The 21,837-nt window shown below is 43.8% G+C and overlaps 3 protein-coding genes across 3 annotated transcripts in view; 2 read left to right on the forward strand and 1 right to left on the reverse strand.

Annotated features, from left to right (window-relative positions):
- The window catches only part of PIGZ (phosphatidylinositol glycan anchor biosynthesis class Z), a 28,976-nt gene extending 20,199 nt beyond the window's left edge, over nucleotides 1-8,777 (forward strand). The window contains exon 3 of the mRNA XM_036243150.1: nucleotides 6,427-8,777. Coding sequence (XP_036099043.1) covers nucleotides 6,427-7,982 — 1,556 coding nt within the window. The 3' untranslated portion in view covers nucleotides 7,983-8,777. The remainder of the gene's footprint in view (nucleotides 1-6,426) is intronic.
- Nucleotides 8,778-10,973: 2,196 nt separating this feature from the next.
- Nucleotides 10,974-12,123, reverse strand: NCBP2AS2 (NCBP2 antisense 2 (head to head)). The gene has a single exon (XM_036243490.1). It carries the CDS (start codon nucleotides 12,096-12,098, stop codon nucleotides 11,799-11,801), a length of 300 nt encoding a protein of 99 aa, XP_036099383.1. The 5' UTR covers nucleotides 12,099-12,123; the 3' UTR covers nucleotides 10,974-11,798.
- Nucleotides 12,124-12,271: 148 nt separating this feature from the next.
- Nucleotides 12,272-21,343, forward strand: NCBP2 (nuclear cap binding protein subunit 2). The gene is made up of 4 exons (XM_036243080.1): nucleotides 12,272-12,405; nucleotides 15,882-16,063; nucleotides 20,167-20,305; nucleotides 20,881-21,343. The coding sequence occupies exons 1-4, from the start codon at nucleotides 12,328-12,330 to the stop codon at nucleotides 20,998-21,000; spliced, it is 519 nt and encodes a 172-aa protein (XP_036098973.1). The 5' UTR covers nucleotides 12,272-12,327; the 3' UTR covers nucleotides 21,001-21,343.
- Nucleotides 21,344-21,837: the final 494 nt, after the last annotated feature.

Raw genomic sequence — 21,837 nt, forward strand, 5'->3', positions numbered from 1 at the left:
CTGTATAGTTCCTCTGCCAATTTTTTGATTGGGTTCTTTGTCTTCCTTTTGTTGAGTTGTATGAGCACTCTATATATTTTGGAAATTAACCCCTTATCTGATATATCATTGGCAATTATGTTCTCCCATACAGTGGGTTGCCTTTCCATTTTGATGATTGTATCTTTTGCTGTGCAGAAGCTTTTTAGTTTGATGTAGTCCCATGTATTAATTTTTTTCTTTGTTTCTCTTGCCTTAGGCATTGTATCAGTGAAAATCCTGCTCCATATGATGTTGAAATTTTGTTGCCTACATTTTCTTCTAGGATGTTTATGGATTCACGGGTCACATTTAAGTCTTTTATCCATTTTGAGTTTATTTTTGTGTATGGTGTAAGTTGATGGTCTAGTTTCATTTTTTTTGCATGTAGCTGTCCAATTTTCCCAACACCATTTATTAAAGAGGCTGTCTTTACTCCACTGTATGCTCTTGCCCCCTTTGTCAAATATTAATTGAGCATATTGCCTTGGGTCCATTTCTGGGTTCTCTGTTCTGTTCCACTGGTCTATATGTCTGTTCTTGTGCCAGTACCAGGCTGTTGCTTTATAGTATAACCTGATATCTAGTATTGTGATCCCACCAACTTTGTCCTTCTTTTTCAAGATTGCTGTGGCTATTCGAGGTCTTTTATGGTTCTATATGAACTTTTGAAGTATTTGTTCTAGTTCTGTGAAGTATGTCTTTGGTTTTTTGTTTTGTTTTTTTAATCCTCACCTGAGGACATTTTTCCATTTTTTGTTCAGAGGGAGGGAGGGAGGGAGGGAGGGAGGGAGAGAGAGAGAGAGAGAGAGAGAGAGAGAGAGAGAGAGAGAGAGAGAGAGAAACATCGATGTGTGTGAAAGGGACACATCGAGTGGCTGCCTCCTGCACAACCCAACCAGGGCCGGGGACAAACTGCAACCCAGGTACGTGCCCTTAGCAGGAACTGAACCCGGCTCTCTCTGGACCACAGGCCAATGCTCTAACCGCTGATCCAAATCGGCTAGGGCTGTCATTGGTATTTTGATGGGGATTGCATTGACACTATAGATTGCTTTGGGTAGTATGGACATTTTAATGATGTTAATTCTTCCAATCCATGAACAAGGTATGTGCTTCCACTTTTTTATATCTTCCTCTATTTTTTTTTTCAATGACCTGTAGTTTTCTGTGAATAGGCCCTTTATTTCTTTGGTTAAGTTTATTCCTAGGTATCTTAATTTTTTTGCCACAACGGTCAATGAATTGTTTTTTTAGTTTCTCTTTCTGTGAGTTCATCATTGGTGTATAGGAATGCCATCGATTTCTTGACATTAATTTTGTATACTGCTACTTTGTCAAATTTATTTATTAAGTCTAGTAAATTTTTGATGGAGTCTTTGTAGTTTTCTATGTATAGTATCATGTCATCTGCGAATAATGACAGTTTCACTTCCTCCTTTCCAATTTGAATCCCTTTTATTTTTTCTTCCTGTCTGATTGCTGTGGCTAAGACTTCCAGTATTATGTTTTTGTTTTTTTGTTTGTTTGTTTTTTCCTTTTTTTTTAATCCTCACCTGAGGACATTTTTCCATTTTTTGTTCAGATAGAGTGAGAGGGAGAGAGAGGAAGAGAGAGAGAAACATCGATGTGAAGGGACACATCGAGTGGCTGCCACCCGCACGACCAACAAGGGCCGGGGACAAACTGCAACCGAGGTACGTGCCCTTAGCGGGAACCGAATCCGGGTCTCTCTGTACCGCAGGCCGAGGCTCCAACCGCTGAGCCAAACCGGCCAGGGCGGGTTTTTTGTTTGTTTGTTTTTTTGGTATGTGCCCCTGGCGGGAACCGTACCTGGGACTCTCTGGTCTGTAGGCTGGTGCTCCAACCGCTGAGCCAAACCGGCCAGGGCTCCAGTACTATGTTAAATAAGAGTGGCGAAAGTGGACATCCTTGTCTTATTTCTGTTCTTAAGGGAAATGCTTTTAGTTTTTGCCCATTGAGTGTGATGTTGGCTGTAGGTCTTTCATATATGGCTTTTATTATGTCAAGATATGATCCCTCTATTCCCAGTTTGCTGAACGTTTTTATCAGAAATGGGTGCTGCATTTTGTCGAATGCTTTTTTAGTGTCTATTGATATGATCATATGATTTTTACCTTTCATTTTGTTTATATGGTGTATCACATTTATTGATTTGCGAATATTGTACCATCCTTGTATCCCTGGGATGAATCCCATGTGGTCATGGTGAATAATTTTTTTGATGTATCGCTGGATTTGATTTGCTAGTATTTTGTTTGGGATTTTGGCGTGTATGTTCATCAGGGATATTGGCCTGTAGTTTTCTTTCTTTGTAGTGTCTTTTTCTGGTTTTGGAATTAGAATTATGCTGGCCTCATAAAACGAGTTTGGAAGTCTTTCTTCTTCTTGAATATTTTGAAATAATTTGAGGAGAATGGGTGTTAGTTCTTTGAATGTTCAGTAAAACTCCCCCATTAAGCTGTCCGGGCCTGGGCTTTTGTTTGCTGGGAGAGTGCTGATTACATCTTCAATTTCCTTAGTTGTTATTGGTCTGTTCAAATTTTCTATCTTTTCCTGGTCCAGTTTTGGGAGACTGTGTTTCTAGAAATTTGTCCATTTCACTTAGATTGTCGAGTTTGTTGCCATATAATTGTTCATAGTATTTGTTAACGATTCTTTGTATTTCTGTGGTGTCAGTTGTTACTTCTCTTTCATTTCTGATTTTGTGCATTGGGTTCTCTCTGTTTCTTTTTTTATTATTATTAATTTTTTTTTCTTTATGGATTTTTAGAGAGAGAAAAAGGGAGAGGGAAAGAGAGACAGAAACATCAATAAGAGAGAACATTGATTGGCCACCTCCTGCATGCCCTACCCTAGGGATTGAGCCCACAACCTGGGCATGTGCCCTGACCGGGAATCAAACCGGTGACCTTTTAGTGCATGGGTCGATGCTCAACCATTGAGCCACACCGGCCGGACATCTCTCTTTGTGTCTTGGTGAGTCTAGCTAAGGGTCCATCAATTTTATTTATCTTTTTGAAAAACCAGCTCTTTGTTTCATTGATCCTTTGAATTGTTTTGTTGTTGTTATTGTTGTTGTTGTTGTTGTTGTTTTTTTGTTTTTTGTCTTTATGTCATTTATTTCTGCTCTGATCTTTACTATTTTCTTCCTTCTACTTGCTCTGGGGTTTTCTTTTTGTTTGCTTTCTAGTTCTTAAAGTTGTGAAGTTAGATAGTCTATTAGAAATTTTTCTTAGTTCTTGAGGTAGACCTGTAGTGCTATGAATTTCCCTCTCAGAACTGCTTTTGCTGCATCCCATAGATTTTGTGTTTTGTGTGTTCATTTTCATTGGTTTCCAGGAAGTTTTTAATTTCTTCCTTGATCTCCTCGGTAACCCATTCATTATTTAATAACATGCTGTTTAATCTCCATGTGTTCAAATGTCTTTGCATATTCTTGTTGCAATGGATTTTTAGTTTCATGCCCTTGTGATCTGAGAAGATGCTTGATATGATTTCAATCTTTTTGAACTTGTAGAGACTTAGTTTGTGTCCTAACATATGGTCTATCTTTGAGAATGTCCCATGTGCACTTCAGAAGAATGTGAATTCTGTAGTTTTGAGGTGTAATTCTCTGTGGATATCTATTAAATTCATTTGATCTAATGCTTCATTTAGAGTCTCTGTTCCCTTGTTAATTTTTCGTCTAGTGGATCTATCTAGTGATGTCAGCGGGGTGTTGAAGTCCCCTTCTATGATTGTAGTGCTGTCGATTTCTCCTTTGAAGTCCTCCAGAAGATTTTTAATATATTTTGGTGCTCCTATATTGGGTGCATGTGTGTTTACCAATGTTATATCTTTCTGTTGGATAGATCCTTTCAATATTATGTAGTGATCTTCTTTGTCTTCAGTTATGGCCTTCATTTTGATATCTATTTTATCAGTTATGAGTATTGCTATCTCAGCATTTTTTTTCCCTTTCCATTTGCTTGGAAGATTTTTTTCCATCCCTTTCACTTTTATCCTATGTGAGTCTTTTGTTGTGAGGTGGGTCTCTTATAAACAACATGTATATGAATCATACTTTCTTATCCAATCAGCTACTCTGTGTCTTTTGATTGGAGTGTTCAGTCCATTTACATTTATGGTGATAATTGATACATACTTATTTCTTGCCATTTTTGTTTAGTGTGGTTATATTTTTCTCTCTATTTCTTCTACTAATTACAGCAGTCCTTTCAACTTTTCTTGCAGTGCTCATTTGGTGCTAATATATTTCCTTAGCCGTCTTTTGTCTGGGAAGCTCTTTATTGGACCTTCTATTTTGAATGATAGCCTTGCTGAATAGAGTAGTCTTGGATTCAGATCTTTGTTTTTCATGACCTTGATTACTTCATGCCATTCCCTTCTGGCCTGTAATGTTTCTGTTGAGAAGTCAGCTGATAGCCTAATGGGGGTTCCTTTGTAGGTAACCTGTTGCTTCTCTCTTGCTGCTTTTAGGATTCTCTCTTTGTCTTTAATTTTTGGCATTTTAATTACTATGTCTCCTGGTGAGGGCTTGTTTGGGTTCTTCGTTGGGGCTCTCTGTGCTTCTTGAACTTGAATGCCTTCTTCCTTCACCAAATTAGGGAAGTTTTCTGTCACTATTTTGTCAAATAATTCTCTAACCCTTGCTCATTTTCTTCTTCTTTGAGGACTCCTATGATGTGAATATTATTATGTTTCCAGTTCTCCCACAATTCTCTTAAGCTGTCTTCCTGTTTTTTAATTGTTTTTTTCCTTTTGGTTTTCTGATTGGTTGATTTTTTCTACCCTGTCTTCTAATTCACTGGTCTGGTCCTCATCTTCCTCTACTCTGCTGTTTAGTCCTTCCAATGTGTTCTTTATTTCTGCTATGTCAATCTTCATTTCTTCTTGGTGGTTTTTCATATCCAATTGGTTGATTTTCAATGTTTCCATATCTTTACTCATGGTAAATATCCTTACTCATGCTGTTGAGCTTCCTCAAGATCATGCCTTGAGCTCTACCTCTGATAACTTGCTTAACTGCATTTCATTTATCTCATCTTCAGTAGAGGTCTCTTGTTCTTTCATTTGGGATTTTTTTCTTTGTTTCACCATTTTGGCTATCAGTGGGTTTTGGAGCCTGCCAAATTTTCCCTGTGGGTGTTGGTATTCTGCTGTTTGTGGCTCCCTCTACTGGGTTTGGATGAGCATGGGAGGACTTATGTTAGACACCACTGTCAAGTCTTACTTTCCTGGCTAGATTTGCAAGCCCAGGAATGGTTCAGTTATCCTCTAGCTTTTTGCCTGGAGGTTATTAGTCCCGGTTACTTGAAGAGCCTTGGGTTCTCAGTTGAATGAAAAACTTCCTGAGGTGTTCAGCGTAAGAGAATTTCCTGAGGGTGGGGCAGATGCGGGTTGTTAATGAGCCTCAATTTGCATTTTCTGGTTCATCTGGGTGGGGTTGAAGCTCCGAGGGAGGGGCCATTGCCTCTCCCCAGAGTCCTGGCAAGGAGTAAGATGGCCACTGTCCTGTGTGGCCGCAACTCAGCAAAAGCTCTGAGTGCCCTCCAAATCCCAAGTGTCTCCACACAGTTCCAGTGCAGTCTTCCCTCCCTCTGCTGGAGCCCAAGGTGAGTGGCTGTGGCTAATTTAGTGCTCTATCCTGGCCCTCTGTGTTGGGGAGCTGGCTTGGGATTTTAACCTTGAGGGTGCTGCTCACAACTAAGACCACTACTGTCCATGGACTCCCAGCCCCCCTCTCACGCCTCCATAATCCTACCAGGATCAAGTCAGTGTCCCTGATTATATAATCCTCACGAGCTGCTTTTCTGTTGCTTTCTCCCAATGATTTGTCTTTATTTTAGTTGTAACTCCAGTTTAGTCCCGGGAGATGGTCTGTCAAGCTTCCATTCACTCCACCGCCATTTTGAAATTCCCAAAATATTTTTTCTTTATTGATATTAGAGAGATAGGAAGGGAGAGGGAGAGACAGAAACATCAATGACAGAGAACATTGATTGGCCGCCTCTTGCATGCCCCCCACTGGGGATTGGGCCTACAACCTGGGCATGTGCCCTGACCAGGAATTGAACTGGCGATTTCTTGGTGCCTGTGGGTGATGCTCAACCACTGAGCCACATCAGCCAGGTAAAAATACCCTGCTTTTAAAGGGCTCATGTGATTATGTCAGGCCCATCTGTGTTATCTCCCTATCTTATGGTCATTTGTCCCCTGCAACATAACCTAATCATAAGAGTAAAATCCATCATCTTCACAGTCCTGGGGAATATGAGGGGAGTGTACATTAGAGAGCTGTAAAATTTGGGGGGCCATTCTAAAATTTTGTCTACCATATTTTCTGAGCTTGGAACTGGTTCACCTCTGCTTCTCTCTCTGCAGGGGACATCCTGGGCGTAGAAGCCACCCGACCCTGGGAGTTTCATCCCAGCAGCTCCTGCCGCACAGTGGTCTTCCCACTGCTGACTTCCGGGTCTGCCTTCTGGCTGCTCAGGTTCTGGGAAGAATTGGGACTGTGGCCTGGCCCAGTGAGTGGCTATGTGCTGCTGGTGGGGCCTCGGCTCCTCCTCACTGCCCTCTCCTTTGCCCTGGACATGGCTGTGTACCACCTGGCCCCACTGTGGAAGGCAGAACGCTGGAACGCCCTGGTCCTGCTCTCTGGTTCCTACGTCACCCTGGTCTTCTACACAAGGACTTTCTCCAATGCCATCGAGGGACTGCTCTTTGCATGGCTGCTGGTACTGGTATCCCCACATGTAGTTTGGAGTTCTGCACCCAAGAAGCCTGTTCCCGGCCCATGGTGGCACAGCTGGCTTCTCGGAGGCATCGTGGCTGCTGGCTTCTTCAACCGGCCCACCTTTCTGGCCTTTGCTCTGGTCCCTCTCCTCCTCTGGGGCATTTGTAGAGCCACAAACACTGCCTTCAAGTCACTGACCAGGGAAGCCTTGGGGATCCTCCCCGGAGCGACCCTCACAGCAACAGTGTTTGTGGCTGTGGACAGTTGGTATTTCTCCAGTCCATCTAGATCTAGTACCCTTGTCCTTACACCTGCCAACTTCTTGCACTACAACCTGGATCCTCAAAACCTGGCGAGGCACGGCACACATTTGCGGCTCACTCACCTGGCAGTCAATGGCTTCCTGCTCTTTGGGATGCTGCATGTCCAGGCCTTGCAGGCTGGGTGGCAACAGCTGCATGTCTGCCTTCAGGCCTTTGTACAGATGGGCTTCCTGAGGGTGTTGGATGCCCGGAGCCTGCTGTTCAGCCCCAGGTCTCATCTCCTGCTCCTCTACTTCATGCCCCTTGCCCTGCTGTCTGCTTTTAGCCACCAGGAGGCTCGGTTCCTGATCCCCCTTCTGGTCCCCCTGGTCCTGCTTTGTAGTCCACAGACCCAACCTGTGTCCTGCAAGGGCACGCTGGTCCTCTTCAATGCCCTGGGTGCCCTCTTCTTCGGCTGCCTGCACCAGGGGGGCCTAGTGCCTGGCCTGGAGCACCTGGAGCGAGTGGTTCATGCACCTGTACTCCCAAGCGTACCCACTCACTACACACTCCTCTTCAGCCACACCTACATGCCCCCCCGGCACCTCCTACACCTCCCAGGTCTGGGGTCACCTGTGAAAGTGGTGGACATGGGTGGAACAGAGGATCAGGTTCTGTGCCAAGCCCTGAACAACTTCACCAGACAACCAGCCTGCCAGGTGGCTGGTGGGCCGTGGCTCTGCCGCCTTTTTGTGGTGACCCCTGGCACCACCAGGCCTGCCATGGAGAAGTGCAGCTTTCCCCTCAAGAGTGAGACACTTGTGTTTCCCCATTTGACCCTAGAGGACCCACCAGCCCTGTCTTCTTTGCTGAGTGGGGCTTGGAGGGACCATCTCAGCCTTCACATCCTGGAGCTGGGGGAGAAGCCTGACAATGTGACAGAGAACCCACTGCCATAGGTGAAGGCATCACTCCACTTCCCGTGTGGGCAGCTGGGCTGGGACAGAGCCCTGACTCTCTTCCTTTCATTTCCCTTCCAGAACTCCTACTATAGCCTCTCCTGTGCACAGCCCTTGGCTGCTTTACCTTCTGGGTAACCTGACACCCTTTCCCCCCAAAGACCAAAGATCTGACCAGTCATGGTCCTGATGCCAAGGTCCCCAAAGAACCTAGTATACCCAATGGCCTCTAAGGTCGGTTCCTGCCCTATTCCTTCAGGCCACTGTGATGTTTTAAATATATGATAGCACCTGGCTGTGAAGAGAACGATCTGCTAATGACATTCCCAAACGACCTCTAAACCTTCTAGGACGCCTTACTTCTTGCTGTCATAACAACCCTTTGGCTTCCTAGACACCTAGAAGGAGGCAGTGTGGGGATATAGAGGGAGTAGGTAGCACAGATTCAGGGGACCTGAGTTCTAGTCCCTGGTCTGCCACTCACTGGCTGTGTGATCTTAAGAAAGTCCCTGCCTTTCACCCAGCCTCTGTTTCCCAACCTGCAGCACATGCCCCTGGCTAGACAGGCATGTCTCTCCCAAGGCTCTTAAGCATAGCATTGGGTTGTTGGTGTATTTAATTGCACTTTGGTGCCTCCTGTCTTCATGTTTGGTTTTTTATCAAAAATAGCAGTTCTGGAATATTCCTCTCCACTCCCTTCTACTCTTGTCCCTGAATGATAGTGGGACATTTTGGCATCTCATCCTTTAAGGATTATTCTCCCAGGTCAAGGGTCATTCTCCCTTTAAGGGCCATTTTCCCTCCTCAGACTGCCCCAGTAAGACTGGAGAACACACAGTGCTCAGTCAGCATCTAGTTGCACTTGAGGACAACCTGGTGCTCCCAGAAGCCTTTCTTTTTAAATGTGATCTGGTCCCTTTCCAAGCCCAAAGCCCTTGTCTGAAACCTTTCTTCACAGGGTGGAGAACAAACCCCATGCCAAATCAACACCTGTTGCTTTGATAGAAGCCATCACACCCCTGAGCTCCCTGTTGCAACCAACATAAGTACCCTCTACCCAGTCCACTGGGAACGTGAGGAACTGTGGCACTATACCTGTTCTCATTCTCTACCCAGTCCACTGGGAACGTGAGGAACTGTGGCACTATACCTGTTCTCATTCTCCTTCCTCACACCTCTGCCATCTCATGAGAACAAGAGGCACACAGGCCACAGAGATCAGTGAGCCAGAGGTCAACAGAGAGCAGACCAAACCTATACAAATGACCAAATCTGAGTCCTTTTCTATTTCTGCCTTCTGCTGGCTAAAGACTTGGGTCATCTTAAAGCTACATTCCTCACAAGCATGCTGCTCTGTGACTGCTGCTAGGGTCTTAGTGCCACATTTTCCTCATTTGTGACAATTCATTATTCTTCTGGCTTGTTTCTGTTATGAAACTCGGATTTGTCTTCCTAGCCCTTAGTGCTTAGCATCATCTCTAGCAAATGATAAGCACTTGTTTATTTTTCAGCCAAAGATGGTATTTCTGTCCTAAGATATAAAACCAAGTGCCACAGTGGAGACATCCAAGACTCTAGGGTCCCAAACTCTTCTAGGCTTTTGCCTCTTCCCTTCCCCAGTTGGATCCACAACCTCAGAATTCCCTGGAGAAACTGTTGGTATAGCAGTCCATATAGATTGTGGTGGTCTAAGCTTGAATAAATTTGTAAAGTGTGTGTATCTGTGTGGCATCAGAAGGTGAGTTGATTCCCTTTCAGGCAGGGCTTACAAGAGCCTGAAAGGCATGCTGGGAGACTGTTGCCAATGAGGGTTGCGGGAAGAATTTCGTCATTTTCTTTAGTAATAGGGTAACTGGTAAGAAGGCAATCCACTGACTATAAACACTGGAGCCTTTTACCATGAAGTGGAGAGGCATCCTAATCACCTCTAATTGGAGCAGAAGGGACCCAGTTTTCTCTCTGCTCCCAGATTTCTACAGAAATGGAGGGAACTTAGTTCTTATACACTCCTTCCACAAAAAATAAGCAAATGTCCCCCTTCTTTTGCTTTCCTTCCTTTCTTACTAAATGGCCAGTTTATCTAGAAATTGCATTGCTTCCTGCACTTCTTCCCTTTTTATCTCATCTAGAAAAAGACTGAGTATGCTTATGTTGAGGGTAGGGTTTGGGCTGGGGACTGCTAATATTGTGCTGCTCTGATATCCAGGGACCAATGTGTGGGACTGAGGCCAACGAGGCAGACAAGACAGTAGAGTGAACAAGCTCCTCCAGCTCATCGCTGCCAGGCTCCAAGGAGAATCCAATGAGTCACCTTCTGTCTGGGAGAAGGATTTCTCTGATGGGAGGAGAGGAGGGTAGAATGTCAAACCAGGACTTTGGTCATTAGCGGAATGGGACTTCTGGCCTCAGAGAGGATTAAATAGCACCGCTGATGGAAAGACTGGAGGGTGGGATGCCAAATCAGAAGTTTGACCATTAGGAAAGTGGAGGACAAGTTATTTTAGCTCCTCCATCCCTAGCACAGGTCTCCAGCCCTATCCAGCTCCCTGTGACTATCAGAAAAGCTAGAGCATAAATTGTTTGGTTATTAGCCAGTCTGAAAGTTTCTCCTGTGGCTTTGAGCTTTCTAGATTGCATGAATAATTGTGCAACCTAATCAGAGGTGATCAGAAATTCTGTCAGAAGCCTCAAATGACAGGGCATTTCTGTATACAATGGATCTCCTGATAGTGGGTCCATTAGCTGCACCATAGTCTTGGTGCATGGGTCGATGTTCAACCACTGAGCCACACTGGCAACCCTGACCCTCTAAAATGGTGAACAGGGCCCAGCCAGTGTGACTCAGTGGTTGAGCATCGACCCATGCACCAAGAGGTCATCTGTTCGATTCCTGGTCAGGGCATAGGCCCAATCCCCAGTGGGGGGCATGCAGGAGGCAGCCAATTGATATTCTCACTCATCAATGTTTCTTTCTCTCTCTCCTTCTCCCTCCATCTCTCTCTAAAAATCAATAAAGAAATAAAAAAGAAAATATTAAAAAAAATAAAGTAAAATGGTGAACAGGAATCCTGGTAGCTTGTTCCTTGGTAGGCACTAGTCCTAACACCCAGTGGTGATGGTAGGGAGTGGGGAGGCAGGCACTGGAGGTCAGGGTAAATGTTATAGAAAGCTGATTATGGACTTAGTCATGGGCAACTTAAGAAGTGGCCTACACGTCCCTTTATGAAAGCGGTTGTAAGGATTAAGTGAGATAACCCACACAGAGTCCAATTAGCAAGTTCCAACACAGAGTGAGCACTCAATGTGTTAACTAGTACTACTCCAGGCCTACAGTCCCCAGGGATCCCCATCTTGCCAGAAAAGTACCACACTCATACCCATTACTCAGCTCGCATATTTAATCAGAGTATTTTGGCATCTGCTGGTTTGTCTTTCCATCCATGATGTCGGAGGTAGTGCCCTACTACATCAGTGCAGAGGCAGCAGCATCGACCACGAGTTTTAGTCCCATTCGCAGAAGGCAAACTCTCGGGCTGTGGTATGGTCCATGGCTCTCTGTACGAGGTGTATCAAGGCCTAGCCTATCTTCATTTCTGTGAGCCTTCGGGGGCTTTTTCACACACTGTGCCCTGTCCGGTCATAGGGCTGCACCGGGGATGTCCGTTTGGCCTGGGCTCTCCGATGAGTTGACCTCTGTAGGCCGACATGAGTCAGGATTCGAAGCCGTGCGCAGTGCCCGGGATGACTCCTTAGCGCCGAGGCCCGTGTCCAGCCCCGAAAGGAAAGCAGACGATCTCGGCCCGGCCCAACCCAGGTTTAGTGGTTTGCGCCCGGGCCCCTCTGGCTACCTGGTGGCGGTCCCGGGCGTTCCCGGAGGCTGCGGCGTAGCTCCTCGGTGAAGGTGTCTCTGAAGCGGGCAGCGCGGCGGCCCAGGGAACCCGCGGGCCTAGCCGCGAGGCCTCGCAGACGCCGGGCCGCGTCCTGGCCGCGCAGCTGGGCCTGCAGCAGCGCAAAGGCGGTGAGCTGCGCCGCACGCCGAATAGGCCGCGACTCGGACAGGCGCTCCACCAGCTGCGGGCTGTGGAGCAAGACCGCTAGCAGCCGCCTTAGAACCATCCTTGGAGCGAGCCGGAACCCGGAACGCTCCGCTCTAGCTTCTGATCGGCGGTGCCAGACAACGGACCACATCTGAGTCCGCACCGCCCAATGACGACACTGTCGCGCTGGGATTGGTCGGCAAAATTCGGACTCTGCAGCCGCCTCCGCCGAGCATTTCCGGTTCCGCCACCTCCGCGTCCGCTTGTTGTTCCCCGGTTGGCGGCGTCTTTGTCGACTTCTCTGCACTATGTCCAGTGCCCTCCCGAAGGTGCTGCGCAGCGACTCCTATGTGGAACTCAGCGAGTACCGGGACCAGCATTTCTGGGTAAGGGAGGCCGGACCGCGAGAAGGGAAGGCCCTGGGCCAGAACGTTGAGAAATGATTTTCTCTTGTCTCATTGTGTCGTCTCCCGTTCTCTTTTTTTCCGAAACCCGAAGTGAAGCCCCCGTGCCTGCAGGGGAATGGATGCTGGAAGCGCGTTTGGATATGACTGGATCCCCTTTCTCACAGAAGGGGGATCTGAGGCTCGCTCTCCCATCCCCTTGCAGTCGCTCCGTCCCCGGCCCAGTGCAGAGGGGTTGGAGCGGCAGTAGTGGCGGCTCACGTTTTCACGGGCCGTGCCTCGGTGAGGTGACTTTGTGATGAGGGGAAGGGGTGTCTTTTTGACACCTGCAGTGTGTGGAGGCGCCTTCCTGACTCAGATACTGGGGCTTTTTGTTATTTTTATATTTTAAATTAGAGTAAACATACTGCTCTTTGGCTCTTCCAGCCCCTTCCTTAGTCTAGTAGAAGGGTCCAACAAAGTCCTCCTCCCGAGGTGGGAGACAGACGTTGAGCCCTGTCTCCACCCGTAGGGAGCCCTGGGAGTGGGTAGGCGGACCAGCCAAGCTAGTCATGTTAGGTGCCTAGATGAGCGATATTCAACGTTTTTCATCTCATGGCACACATAATTATTAAAATTCTGTGGCACACCAAAAAATAAAAATATTTTTTTGCTGGTTTGACAAAAAAATAGGTATACTTTTGATTCATTCACACTGGATGGCTATTGTGTTGGCGGTTGCCTTTTTTTTTTTTTTTTTAATTTGACAATCTAAGGGAAAAGGGGTCAGTGCCCTTGACTAAGTAGTCAGGTATTGCATATTTTAAAAATTCTTGCGGCATACCGGGTGAAAATCGCTGGTCTAGATGTCAAGATCAGAGAACTGCTGGGTTTCAGAAGAGGAACACTTTAGTTTGGCCTGTGTCATAGTCGATTTCGTGGGCAAAGGGAAGGCAGCAGATATTCAAGGTGGGCTAGTGGGTATCAGCAAAGGCGGGGTGAGGAACGTCTGGCTCCCGCTGTGTAAGGTCTGTGAAACCAATACCAGCTAACATCACAGCCTCACCAAATTAGTCTGACCAAAAATAGCAGGCTAATTTTTAAGTTGATAATTTTGTATGGCCTGAGAATGAAGTTATAAATATCCAAATGGCCCTTTGCAGAAAAAAAAAGTTCCCTACCCCTAGGAAGGAGTGGGAAGACAGTTTCTGTACTCTAAGAATTCATAATTCTGTAGTATGGACTGTAAATGGAGGCAGGTAATCGTAACTTAGAACAGAAGTGATGAGTGGAAAGGGAGGGGCTGTGAAAATTCAGAAAAGGGATAATCTTGTGACTGGGAAAGGAGGGGGTTCATACAAAAGAGAGCAAGCGTGGAGAAAGTGTTATTAGAGTAGGAAAAAGGAGATTTTGTTTGAGGTCAGATAGAGGAAGATCTTAAATTCATTTACTCAGCCGATTTAATGCTTACCATATGCCAGGCATGATTTTCATTTCTGTCACTTATAGTTCTCATTACTTTAGAAAGTTCCACATCCTAAACATCTTGAATTTCAAGCATCCTGAAAGATTGAAACTGAAAGGATTCAACTTTTGCTGTTATTCTTCTCTGCACTCTAAAGCCTGTAGCTTTATTTAGATAGTAGTAAGATACTGTCATGCATAATTTCTAATGTTCCCTGAATGGAATCTACATAAATATCATACCTTAAGTACTTACAACACAATTGTCTTAAGCCATAGGATGTAGAAAGAAAAAAGAAAAATGCCTCCTGACCATAATTTTAACAAATAACAAATTTTATATTATAGTAGTAATACAAATAAAGTACATCTAATATCTTCTTCCAAAGTTCTGAAAAACCCAATGATGCCCTGTGGACTTTTTTTTTTTTATCCTCATCCGAGGACATTTTTGCATTTATCCTCAGATAGAGGGGGAGGGAGAAAGGGGGAGAAGAGAGAGAGAAACATCCATGTGAGAGAAACACACCAAGTGGCTGCCACCCACACAACCCCAACCGGGCTGGGGACAAACTGCAACCGAGGCACGTGCCCTTAGTGGGAACTCTAGGGTCTGCAGGCCGAAGCTCTAACCGCTGAGCCAAAACGGCCAGGGCTGTCCTGTGGACTTTTTAAGGACATACGAAATTGGGGATAAGATTGTATTTGGATTCCAGCTACTACTACAGAGTAGCTATGTGACCCTGGACAAGTTATTTAACTCTTTACACAGATGTAAAGTGAGGATAGTTATTAGGACCTACCTTATTCACTTCTGATACTTAAATGAGACTTCATATATGGAAGTTTCTGACCTGCATTCCTTTGATTCTCCCTAGAGGCAGACATGCTTACCTTTTTCTTATGTATGATATATGTGTATTTATACATAGACACACACACACACACACATAAAAATAACTTGGAGCATTTTTGCATTGTGCTCTATTTTTCTTTTTCACTTTGCTGATTATTTTGGAGATGTTCTGTATCACTGTATGTGGATGTACATTTTTCTTGGGGGCTGCATAGGTTTTACATTTATCGAGGTACCACGATTTATTTTATCATTTTCCTTTTGATATGAGTTTAGATGGTTTCTCTATTCTGTCACTGAATGTGAACATGAAAACTATTACTCTGAGCACTGTGCTGCAAAGCATTTAGAGATGAATAGTACGAAGTGTTTATTCTCAGAGTAAAGAAACTAGATCAGCATTCTGTATGGACTAGTACATGAAGAAGGGATGCCTCTTGGGAAAGTGCTCCGAGGGCCTGAATATGATTCTGCTCAGCTACTTTCCACATTGGAATTCCACTATATGGCTGATATTAGAGCCCAAATATGAGTCTGAAGGCCTGACAGCTGGTCAGCTGGTAGGCCTTTTATTTAATCAGCATTTGTGCTGCCCCACATGGAGGCCAAAAGATTTCTCTTAAACTTGGAGAAAAATATATGAGCATGTAAACTAAGCAGTTGTTGCTTTGAACATTCTCTGTGGGAATATTACAGGGGTACCCCCATCTCTGCAAATCCACTAATTTTTCACTACAAAGGATAAAAAGGCCCTTTTTAATATATTGGTTCAGGGTCTGGACAGTAAACTTGGACCATTAGAGAAGGATCCAGTGCTGAGTATATGGAGTGTGCAGAGAAAAGGCATGCCACTTGTATGGCAGCATGGTATAGGAGGAGGGCTATATGCAATATAACTTTCAAGCCATGGCCCTCTACCAGAAGCAGTCTAGACCTTGCATAAGTGCTTCATAGATTTTGAACATCTCTCTCTCTCTCTCTCTCTCTCTCTCTCTCTCTCTCTCTCTCTCTCTCGCAAGGTATTTGTCATGGATTGGGATGATGAGAGAAGCTGATTCCCAAATCAGAATTAATGAAAATTTTCCTATATTAGGAATACTATTTAAGCAGGGCTCTTCTTAGATCTTGTTGCTTAACTTTTTCTCTATTTGAAATTCAGGGTGAAATTGAAGAACAGGAGAAATTACTGAAGAAAAGCTGTACCTTGTATGTTGGAAATCTTTCCTTTTACACAACTGAAGAACAAATCTATGAACTCTTCAGCAAAAGTGGTGACATAAAGAAAATCATTATGGGCCTGGATAAAATTAAGAAAACACCATGTGGTTTCTGTTTTGTGGAGTATCCTTCCTGTGTGTCTGAATTACCTCTTAGACAAGGGTAGGACCTAGAGTAGTTGGTCATGTATTTAAAAAAATTTTTTTTCCTTTATTGATTTTTAGAGAGGAAGTGAGAAGGAGAGATAGAAACACTGAAGAGAGAGAACATCGATTGGCTGTCTCCTGCATGCCCCCCACTGGGGATCAGACCCACAAACTGGGCATGTGTCTTGACCGGGAATCGAACTGGTGACCTCTTGGTGCATGGGTTGACGTTCAACCACTGAGCCACACTGGCCAGACTGGTCATTATTTTTTAAAAAATGAGTGAAGATATTTGCTAATTAGCATCCCTATACTTATCTGTCTATCCTTCCTTCATCTCCCTCTTAGTTTCTGTCCACATTCTTACATTTTGAAAGCTGGTAACATTTACATTCTGTTCAGAAATCCATGCTTTGTTTATAGTTAATTCTTTTTTCAAATTTTAGTTTATTTATTTATTTTTAAGTATGTTTTTGTTGGTTTTTTTTTTTTTTTGAAAGAAGGAAGAGATAGAAACATTGATGTGAGAGAGAAATTCCAATTGGCTGCTTCCTGCAAGCCCCCTTCTGTGGATCGAGCCCACAACCTGGATATGTGCCTTGACCAGGAATTGAATTGGGACCTCTCAGTCCATGGGACAGTGCTCAATCCATTGAGCCACACTAGCTGGGCTGTTTTTTTGTTTGTTTGTTTTTTTAATCCTCACCCAGGGATACTGTTTTTTGAGAGAGATGAAGGGAGAGAGAAGGATAAACATCTATGTGAGAGAAACGTCATTCAGTTGCCTCCTGTACATGCCCCTACCAGGGATCAAACCCAAAACCTAGGTATGTGCCCTGACTGGGAAACAAACCCACAACTTTTTGGTATATGGGACAATGCTCCAACCAACTGAACCACCCAGCCAGGGCTATAGTTAATTCTTTAAGAAAAACAATCTTTCAAGAAAAATATATTCTTATGGGGTTTAAAACGACAAGGGTAGCCCTGGCTGGATAGCCTACTTGGTTAGAGTATCGTCCAGATATGCCAAGGTTGCGGGTTCAACCCCCGGTCAAGGGCACATACAAGAATCAACCCATGCATTCATAAAATGAGTGGAACAGCACATTGATGTTTTTCTCTCTCCCCCTTCCTGTCTCTAAACTGAATTAAAAATTTTTTTAAGTCAAGAGTATAGTGAAAATAAAATCCCTATACAGTTCTAAACTCAGAGACAATCAGTTACTAATTTCTTGAGTGTCTTTCCAGAAGAAATCCTATGGATGTGTGGTGGTATACTACATGCACAATTTTTTTTCACTTCTTAGCAATTGTTCCATAATTAGCACATGTAGGTCTACCTCTTTTTAAAATGGCTGTATAGTATGTATTTTATTATATTAGATGTGTATAGCTTGATTTTTGTAAGTCAAAACCAAAACTATATTTGTGATCATTTATCCTTTCCCTGAAAACTGCAAATAATGTAAATCCTGGATTTATCCTTTGGTTTCTTTTCTTTTTTCGGTCATTTTGTTTTATATTCTGAGAAATTTTCCAGACCTGATCTAACATGTCTTTTGAAAAAAAATTTTTTTTCCAGAATTTTTTTGTTAATACTCACCCGAGGATATTTTTTTCCATTGATGTTTAGAGAGTGTGGAAGGGGTGGGGCTGGGGAGTAGAGGGAGGGAGGGAGGAGGAGAGAAAGGGAGAGAAATATAGATGTGTGAGGGAGAGAGAGAGAGAGAGAGAGAGAGATACTGATTGGTTGCCTCATGTAAGTGCCCCAACTGGGGCCGGATATTGAACCTGCAACCCAGGTACATACCCTTGATCGGGAATCTAACCTACGACCCTCCTGTGTGGGGACTGCTGCTCTAACCATGGAGCACACTGGCTAGGGTGTATTTTGAAATTTTTTTTCTGTATCCTGAATTATCTGTTTCTTTTGGTTATGTTTATGCTATAAGTTTTCCATAAAGTTCTGGTGATCCTTAGGTTTGTACTCATAATTACGAAAAAGAAAGCAGAGCTGTTCTCTCCAGTTGTTACCTTATCTTTGGGATATGTGGGTTTCCCAAATGCCAGAAAGAAAGGGGATTTGTATTTTGGCCAGCTGATATCAAGACAGTACCCTACTTCCTCCAGGCAGTTGGTTCAGAATCCTATCATTTGTACTTGCCTGGGATTAAATGCCTTCCTGCAGCAGGTCTTCCCATGGAGAGACTGATAATTAAATCCTATTTGCAGCTTCACTTCTGATTCAACTTTGAATTAAGAGACTCCTGGGTTTGCTGTCTCCTTCTTTAAACTCCTTTAGAATATTTCAGACTGACTTTGTTTCATCCATTAGCACTCGACCACCGGCTTTTGTTGAATCACTAGTCAGCTGATGGCCTCTTCTGTTTTCTGGGTGCATTTTTTTTTTTAAATTTTTTTCTTTATTGATATTAGAGAGAGGAAAGGAGAGGGAGAGAGAGAAACATTGATGAGAGAACCTTGATTGGCCGCCTCCTGCGTGCCCCCCACTGGGGATCAGGCCCACAACCTGGGCATGTGCCCTGACTGGGAATTGAACTGGCGACTTCTTAGTGCATGGGTCGATGCTCAGCCACTGAACCACACCGTCTGGGCTGGCTGTATGTTTCTTTTCTGTCATTTTAATGGGGGTCTTGACAAGGAAAGGAGGGAAGTGTGCTCACTATCAGCTTGAACCAGAAGCTTCAGTTTTGATTTTGGTGTCTGATTTCTGGGCTCTGCAAACTTCTTCCTTCCATTCTCCCTTCAGATGCAAGGACCAGAGTGTCCATGTTTTGCTCTTGCCTCTGGTAGCAAGAGTTCACAGGGGATAGAACAGTGAAAATATGAAAGACAAAATCCATCTTGTAGATATTAATCAGAACTGTAATATTTTTGCATTTGTTTTGTAAGTCAGATAACAATCATAATGGCATATACCCAAAAGAGAGGCTGCCAAGAGAGGCAGTGTTGTTTTGTTTGCCCTTTTAGCATGCACTTCAGTCATTCAACAAAAATATTACTGAATGACCACTGTGTGTTAGGCATCTTGTAAGTGCTAGACATTGGAATTTCAGCAAGTATTTCCCTATGTGTAATTAAAGACAAGGAAAAATGTCTAGATCAGCATTTCTGAGTGTTTACTTCTAATGAAATACAGTGGCAATTCTAAATGCACTGTGACCATCACTTTTATTAAGGTTGTTTTTGAATATACAGCTCTAAATATGGATGCTATTGATTGCTTGAATGAGTGCATTTTGTGGCCTAAACCTACCATGAACATATATATATATATTTTTTTTTAATCCTCACCCGAGGACATTTTTCCATTTTTTGTTCAGATAGAGTGGGAGGGAGAGAGAGAAAGAGAGAAACATCAACGTGAGAGAGACACATCGAGTGGTTGGCACCTGCATGACCCAACCAGGGCCAGGGACAAACTGCAACTGAGGTATGTGCCCTTAGTGGGAACGAACCCAAGTCTCTCTGGACCACAGGTCGACGCTCTAACCGCTGAGCCAAACCGGCCAGTGCCTGAACATATTTTTTATTTTGCAACAAAATATAGGGAGAATGGGATCAAATAAATTATTAACAGGATTATTCAGGAAATCGTAGTCAATATAGCCATGAATAAGTGTCATATTTGACTCTAGTGCTTCTGGACCAGTGTTAAAACAGGCCTGTGCAAACCAGATTATCTTTAAACTCCATCTGGTTGGATTTGTTTTTGCACTTTTTCTTAACAACTCAGCTTTATTTAGATGTTTCCTATAGTTCCAAAAAAGTTTGGAGAGCCCTGGCCGGTGTGTATCAGTGGTTAGAGTGTTAGCCTGCGCACCAAATGGTTGAGGGTTCAATTCCCAGTCAAGGTCATGTACCTGGGTTGCAGGTTAGATCCCTGGCCCCGGTTGGGGCTTATGCGGGAGGCAGCCAATCAATGTGTCTCACATCAATGCCTCCCCCACCTCTAAAAATCAGTGGAAAAAATATCCTCCAGTGAGGATTGACCAAAAAAATAAAAATAAAGGTTGGAAAAATGCTGTATAGTGTTCCTTAATACTTATACTTAAGATACTATTCAAGAGCAGATGCAGAAAATGCCATGCGATATATAAGTGGAACTCGTCTGGATGACCGGATGATTCGCACAGACTGGGACGCCGGCTTTAAGGAGGGCAGGCAGTATGGCCGTGGATGGTCAGGAGGCCAGGTATGCGGGAAGGTTCTCTGGGCTCAGCCTTTACCTGTGATTCCCGTCCTGATGACAAGTGTTTTGTATATTTATATCTGTTCTTTTGAAAATAGCTTTGTGCCTATAATTGTAGCTTGAAGTAAATCCAAATCACCTATCGGGATTAGTAAATTATTTTCTTAACCAATGAAATGGTATATTCTGTACATTTCCACAAACTGCTATTACTAGACTTTTGCTAGGGGCTAGATATTTTCTACCTGCAAAAAGTCTAGAACAAAAGAAAAATGCACTAAAATAAGTTGTGTTTTTATTTTAAAAGTCTAATTTAATTAAGTACTTTGCATTGTGCTATTTTTGAATGCTGGTGAATGAGTAAGCAACTGATGTTTGGTAAAAAAACAACAAAAACAATATTTGGTAGTCTCAGGTAATTCTGCAAGGCAGTTGCTTAAAAAAATTATGGCCTGCTTGTATGTTCATTCGCATTATGACATCTGAAAAGGCTTAGCTGTTTGTCTGACATATTTGTGGGAGGCATATTTATTACACCAATCTTATCTATACTGTAACTTGTGTTCTTTTCAATTAAGGTACGAGATGAGTATCGACAAGACTATGATGCTGGGAGAGGAGGCTATGGAAAACTGGCCCAAAACCAGTCAGTAGTTAAGAAACCCCATCATGAAAAATTCACTCCTTCAGCCTGCTGAATTTGATGTACATTACCCAAGGTCTGCAAATCTGCCATTTTTACAAATCTTTGATCAATGTCTCTACTAAGCTAAGCCAGAAGCCACTTCATGGTTTTCCTCTGAAAATCATTAAAGGATAGAATCCAAAAGAATGCCTTTAATTCTAGTCTTATAATATTGGCCATGTGTGAGGTTACCAGAATGATTTTCTTACTAGGTCAAAAATCGTGTTCCTTGGCAACAGAGTTTATCTATAGTGTTGATTTATCAGCTCTAAACACTATACTTCTTTTTTTTTAATCCTCACCCGAGGACATTTTTTTTTTTTTCCATTTTTTGTTCAGATAGAATGGGAGAGGGAGAGAGAAACATCCATGTGTCCCGGGACACATCGAGTGGCTGCCTCCTGCACGACCCAACCAGGGCCGGGGACAAACTGCAACCGAGGTATGTGCCCTTAGTGGGAACTGAACCCGTGTCTCTCTGGACTGACTGTAGGCCGATGCTCTAACCGCTGAGCCAAACTGGCCAGGGCAACACCACACTTCTTTTAGGAAAATTGGAAAGTTTAAGATTTTGTTTACCATGTTTGTATCTAAGTAGGTTCCTGGTCTACATTGGGGCCTGGAATTACTATTTAAAAATTTTTTAAGTTCCTGGCCTGGCTGGGTAGCTAAGTTGGTTAGAGCACTGTCCTGATACATCTAGGTTTTGGGTTCGATCCATGGTCAGGGCACATAGAAAAAGCAACCAGTGATGCATAAATAAGTGGAACAACAAATCCATGTATCTCTCACTCACTCACTCACTCACTCTCCCTTCCTCTCTCTAATTAAAAAAAAAAAATCAATAAAG

The sequence above is a fragment of the Molossus molossus genome, unplaced genomic scaffold, assembly GCF_014108415.1.
Source record: "Molossus molossus isolate mMolMol1 unplaced genomic scaffold, mMolMol1.p scaffold_m16_p_5, whole genome shotgun sequence".
NCBI lineage: Eukaryota > Metazoa > Chordata > Mammalia > Chiroptera > Molossidae > Molossus > Molossus molossus.

Bases quoted from the DNA above. Each gene is read 5' to 3' on its own strand.
- NCBP2AS2 (XM_036243490.1), bottom strand. From the start codon at position 12,098: ATGGTTCTAAGGCGGCTGCTAGCGGTCTTGCTCCACAGCCCGCAGCTG.
- NCBP2 (XM_036243080.1), top strand. From the start codon at position 12,328: ATGTCCAGTGCCCTCCCGAAGGTGCTGCGCAGCGACTCCTATGTGGAA. The intron at 12,406-15,881 runs GTAAGGGAGGCC...TTTGAAATTCAG, and splicing joins ACCGGGACCAGCATTTCTGG to GGTGAAATTGAAGAACAGGA. The intron at 16,064-20,166 runs GTATCCTTCCTG...CTTATACTTAAG, and splicing joins TGTGGTTTCTGTTTTGTGGA to ATACTATTCAAGAGCAGATG.